This window comes from Myotis brandtii, unplaced genomic scaffold, assembly GCF_000412655.1.
Source record: "Myotis brandtii unplaced genomic scaffold, ASM41265v1 scaffold510, whole genome shotgun sequence".
NCBI classification, from domain to species: Eukaryota; Metazoa; Chordata; class Mammalia; order Chiroptera; family Vespertilionidae; genus Myotis; species Myotis brandtii.
This window is the reverse complement of record NW_005369443.1, coordinates 1,430,299-1,436,163: the sequence shown is the minus strand read 5'-3', so window position 1 is coordinate 1,436,163 and position 5,865 is coordinate 1,430,299. Positions and strand designations below refer to the sequence as shown.

The 5,865-nt window shown below is 47.5% G+C and overlaps 1 protein-coding gene across 3 annotated transcripts in view; it reads left to right on the top strand.

Moving 5' to 3' along the window:
• The window catches only part of GTF2IRD2B (GTF2I repeat domain containing 2B), a 58,984-nt gene extending 56,546 nt beyond the window's left edge, over positions 1-2,438 (top strand). For all 3 annotated transcript variants that reach the window (XM_005877232.2, XM_014548527.1, XM_014548526.1), the window contains one exon: positions 718-2,438. In XM_005877232.2, coding sequence (XP_005877294.1) covers positions 718-2,321 — 1,604 coding nt within the window. In that variant the 3' untranslated portion in view covers positions 2,322-2,438. The remainder of the gene's footprint in view (positions 1-717) is intronic.
• Positions 2,439-5,865: the final 3,427 nt, after the last annotated feature.

Genomic DNA, 5,865 nt, shown 5'->3' with positions numbered 1-5,865 from the left:
CAACCACTAAATTGACTTTCTGTCCATTTATATATATATATATAAATTTGATGTAAAGTTCAAGCATTTAAGTTGCTATGAACATCTACCAAAAGTGAGTTTTCATGTCTGTGTTCTTTCGAAGTAAAGCGTACCTGCATCATGGCCAGGTTCTTTCAGTTTAAAACAAGTTAATTTCTGTGCGGTCCTCTAGCCATCACCTGTGCCTTTTGTGACGCTCAGCAGGTGACTCATACACCTTCTGTGCTTGTTCCCTTCTCTGACTATAAAGTTCTCTTGAGAATCAAAAGAAAAAATATGTTCAATGCAAATGTACTTTCAAATCATTCCTCTTTAGACCAGATGTGGCGAACAGAGCTGCTTGCTGAACTTCACCAGGATGTCTTTTGTTTGGCTCATATACTGGTACCTTTTAAAAATGGTAATCTGGCCACTATTAAAAAGCCTGGGACTTTTTCCTGAAAACCAATTTCCAGGTTTTCTTTAGAAATCTGCAGGTCTGGCCTCAGAGGCCCATTTCCCTCTGGCAGCCCTTTGCTGGGGCTGAGTGTCCACCGATCCTGGCTGAGGGGCGGGTTACTCTCCAGTTAACCACACCCCCTACCCACTTTCTCTGTTCCGCTTATCATCATGCTTTTGCTGCTGCTTTTCTAATAGCAGAGTTAAAAGAAAAGTGAACTATTTCTTTATTTCTTTATTCTCTGTCTTTATCAAAAGTGGGAAAAAGAAAGATAGACCTTGAGGGCCGTGTATTTCAAGAAAAGTGGGAGAGAGCGTATTTCTTCGTGGAAGTGCAGAATATTCCTACGTGTTTAATATGCAAACAGAGCATGTCTGTGTCAAAAGAATACAACCTCCGACGCCATTATCAGACCAACCACAGTAAGCACTATGACCAATACACTGATAAGATGCGCGATGAGAAGCTTCATGAGTTAAAAAAAGGCCTTAGAAAGTATCTCTTAGGGTCATCAGAAACTGTGTGTCCTGAGCAAAAACAATTGTTTGCAAATGCGAGTCCAAACGACAACGCTGCCATGCAGGCTGCAGAAGATGTGACTGGGAACTTATGGGAGAAGTTACGTGAAAAAATCAGATCATTTGTGGCCTACTCAATTGCGATCGATGAGATCACAGACATTAATAACATCACCCAGTTGGCCATATTCATCCGTGGTGTGGATGAGAATTTTGATGTGTCGGAAGAACTTTTGGATACAGTGCCCATGACAGGTACAAAATCTGGAAATGAAGTATTTTTGCGTGTTGAGAAAAGTCTTAAGAAGTTTAATATCGACTGGTCGAAATTAGTGAGCGTGGCCTCCACGGGCACCCCTGCCATGGTTGATGCGAACGATGGGCTTGTGACAAGGCTGAAGTCCAAGGTGGCCACGGTTTGCAAGGGCTCGGACCTGAAGTCCGTTTGCTGCATTATTCACCCGGAATTGCTCTGCGCTCAATGGTTAAAGATGGACCACGTCATGAATGTGGTAGTGAACTCCGTGAACTGGATATGCTCCCGTGGCCTGAACCACAGCGAGTTCACAACTTTGCTCTATGAACTGGACTGCCAGTATGGCAGCCTCCTCTACTACACGGAGATTAAGTGGCTCAGTCGTGGGCTGGTGCTGAAGAGGTTTTTTGAATCGTTGGAAGAAATTGATTCCTTCATGTCATCCAGAGGAAAGCCCCTGCCTCAACTGAGCTCTCAAGACTGGGTCAGAGACTTGGCCTTCTTGGTCGATATGACAATGCATCTGAACACTTTGAGCCTCTCTCTCCAAGGCCACTCACAAATCGTTACGCAAATGTACGACTTGATTCGGGCGTTTCTGGCAAAACTGTGCCTTTGGGAAACTCATTTGGCAAGGAATAATCTGGCCCACTTTCCCACCCTGAAATCAGTTTCCAGAAATGAAAGTGACAGCCTGAACTACATTCCCAAAATTGTGGAGTTAAAGACCGAATTCCAGAAAAGATTGTCCGACTTCAAACTCTACGAGAGCGAACTGACCCTGTTCAGCTCCCCTTTCTCCGTGAAGATCGAGAGCATCCACGAAGCCCTGCAGATGGAGGTGATTGAGCTGCAGTGCAACATGGTGCTGAAAACCAAGTACGACAAGGTGGGGATCCCCGAGTTCTACAAGCACCTCTGGAGTAGCTACCCGAGATATAAGAGCCACTGTGCAAAGATTCTCTCCATGTTCGGGAGTACTTACATTTGTGAGCAGCTGTTTTCCATTATGAAACTGAGCAAAACGAAATACTGCTCGGAGTTGAAGGACTCCCAGTGGGACTCCGTCCTCCACATCTCGACATGAAGAGCATGCTCCCAGCAATGCCCCATGGGCTGTCAGACTAGAGTCCTCTAGACCAGTGGTCGGCAAACTGCGGCTCTGCAAACGGCAGCTCGCGAGCCACATGCGGCTCTTTGGCCCCTTGAGTGTGGCTCTTCCACAAAATACCAACTTCTGCGCATGGGCCACGAAGTTTCAATCGCACTGTACGTGCGCGCCCGCACGTGGTATTTTATGGTATTTTGTGGAAGAGCCACACTCAAGGGGCCAAAGAGCTGCATATGGCTCCAGAGCCGCAGTTTGCCGACCACGGCTCTAGACCCAAGGGATTTTGAGATGGGGGAAATGAGTTATTAAATGTTTCTGTTTTTCTGTGTGTTTTTTTCACTATGACTCACAAATTTGATTTGCAGTACCATACCAGTTTTTATAACATTTTTTGCTTCACTATAGTCCAGTAAAAATCGAGAAAGTTTTCTTGTATTTCTAGTTGACTTTTCTTACGCCTAGCCCTTGTCACTCATTCACATGGTACTTGCTTGACCCCTGTAGGCACTGGGGCTGGCATCTCCAGGTTTAAATCAGTCAGCAGAGACCAGAGGGAGAAAGACAGATGTGTGTGTTCATTGAGGGGCATGTATGCACACACATTTATCACACACACACACACACATACCCCTTTTGAGTGGTGTCCCTTGTGACCTAACATGATTCCAAGTTTAAGCAGAGTTGGTTGGAGACATAGTATTACTGTGTTATCAGCCTCTGCCTCCACATGAACCCAGAAAGTGAGGGTTTAAAATGGAAAACCCCAAACAAATAACATTTGCCTTGAAAAGGCAAAAAAAATTGAGGTTTGGAGGTTGTCTCTTTTTTCAACGTTATTTTGTGTGCCAGGCCAGCACGGCCAAGGGTGACCCTGAGTAGGGGGCGGTGAAGGATTTAGAAAAAATAAACAAGAGAATAAAGCTGGGTCTGAGTGGGACGCTGCCCTCTCTGATGGAGAGACAGTGCCACGGACTACAAGCCGTGATTCCACGAGGTAAAGTAAGGGCGTGGTCAAGATGTTTACAATGTTCTCGTGGGTTTTGATCCTACTCAACTACATGCACCCGAACTCTATCAAGCCCACATCACTAAGGTACGTGGGGCCACGTGTTCGGACCATAGGTTCAAGCTTACAACTATAGCTGTTTGGCTATAATTGTGCTGGGAGGGCTCTGTCCTCCAAGCTGGGACTTGCACATGGCCATGAGAGGACTGTGCCCTCTCATTAGTCCGAGGCTTGAACCTGTCCAAACACTGTAGCCGCTCTCCACAATTATGAAATAATTCAAATTTATAGAAAAGTTGCAGAAATGAAAATAGTATGAAGAACATTTATATGCCTTTTAGCCAGAGTCTCATATTGCAACATTTTACCCCATGTTTTATTATTTGTTTGCTTTCTCTCCCTCTCTCTCTTTCATGTGTGTACAACATTACCTATAAGCGTATGAATGAATGAGTATATAACATGTATGTAAACATATATGCATAATTTCTTTCTGAACTATTTGAGGGCAAGTTGTACACATCAACATACTTTATGGAGTATTTTCTAAGAGGGATATTCTCTTAACATTACCAGGATTTAGTTACCAACTCCCGCAAACCGAACATTGATGCAATACTTTCACCGAATTTACCATTCATACTCCAATTTTGTCAGTTGACCCAAGATGTCCTCATTTTTTTTAAAGAGTAATGTGTGTGCTTTTGTTATTGTTTTTTAAACATATTTTTATTGATTTCAGAGAGGAGGGGAGAGGGAGAGACAGATAGAAACATCAATAATGAGAGAGAATCATTGATCGGCTACCTCCTGCACGCCCCCCACTGGGGATCAAGCCCACAACCCAGCACGTGACCTGGACCGGAATCGAACCTGGGACCCTTCAGTTCGCAGGCCGACGCTCTATCCACTGAGCCAAACCAGCTAGGGCCAAGATGTCCTCTTTTATAGCATATTTCCCCTGGAGGGTTGTCATTTGAGAGCATATATATATACCTGTGTTCTTAGTCTCTATTCATCATTGGAATTAGGGACCCAAAATTGTGAATACAGTGGGGCCTTGACTTACGAGTGTCCCGACTAACAAGTTTTTTGAGATACCAGCTGTCTCTCGGCCAATTTTTTGCATTGAGTTGATAGAGTAATTTGAGTTAACGAGCTCCTTAACGAGCTCGGTCTCGGAACGAATGAAACTCGTAAGTCAAGGCCCCACTGTACTTTCCAGGTTGGGGGACTTAATCTGACTAGAATGCAAAAAGGCCGAGGATCCTGTCCTGGTACCCCCTCAGGAAGCAATGGAGAGAAGGCTTCAATACGAGTGAAGGGAGGCTGCAGGAGGGGGAGACCAGCCTCCAGGTGGTGGCCTGCTCAAGGCACCCAGCCCAGTGGAGCCTGATGCTTGTCCTCAGACACCAGGGAAATGACCCAGCCCGGCAGCTCCTGTCCCTGGAAGGTTGGCTGCAGGCACAGCTGGGTCCCGCCAGCTCAGAGGCTCACTTCCTGGGGAAGAGATCCAGGATGAACTGGTTTACAGAGGGGATGGGGGACCAGCTCCTGGTGCACCCCGGATATCAGAGCTGGGGACCTGCATCAACCAGGCTTGCCTGAGACCTAACTGATAGTGTTCACAGACTATATGAGATTTGGGATCTTGGGTTGTCTTCAAACAATGCAGGATGGCCGGCAGGAAAAGCTCAGCCTCCTCGATTTATAGACAGGCAGCTGAGGCTCCGAGTGGGTGAGTGGCCTGCCCAGGCCACCCATCCAGTAGAGGAGTCTTCAGGATTCAAACCCGGGTCCATGTGACTCCAAAGTCCACGGGGTTTTTGTTTTTTGTTTTCCTTTTCTAAGTAGCCACTGTGCCTGACCTGGTGTGCAGCCTCAGCTCATCTGCTTGTGTGTGGCTCCCTGGGGCTAGCCCATCGGTGACAGGAAGGGACAGCAGGGTTCAGCCTGCCTTCTGTTGACTGGACCATTCATGGGGTGCACTGAATCAACTCCTGAGGCCCCTGGATTCCTTCTTTACTCGGCAGTGTGTGTGGGGACCAGGGTGGCTTGACCACCCGTCACTCACATGACTGGGGAAATGACTGAAGGAGTGGGCTGGTTTCAGCGGTCCTGGTGAGGCGGTGTCTATAGATGGGAACACTTTGGAGTGCTGTGGTCACAGAGATAGGGAAGGGCCCAGCCCAGGAGCTGGGGCCTGGAACTGGTGGGTGCCTGTGAGTTCTCGGGGTGAAGGAGCCCTGCATCTGACCCGAGGCCCTGTATTCCCATCCAGGGTGGGCAGAGGAAAGAGCTGCTTACTCCTCCAACCCAGGAAACGGAAGGGGGGCTGGGGGAGGGGGGGCTCTGGAAGTTGTCCCACATCACACTCCCTCCTCTGAGCACCCCTCAACCACGGCACCGCCCACCAGGACTGACGCACAGATCACGAGCTCTGCGGAGTCCTGTGGGGCTTTGGAATCAGCAAAAGGAAAGCCTGGCTCCACCTCCCACCTCTGCCACCTACTT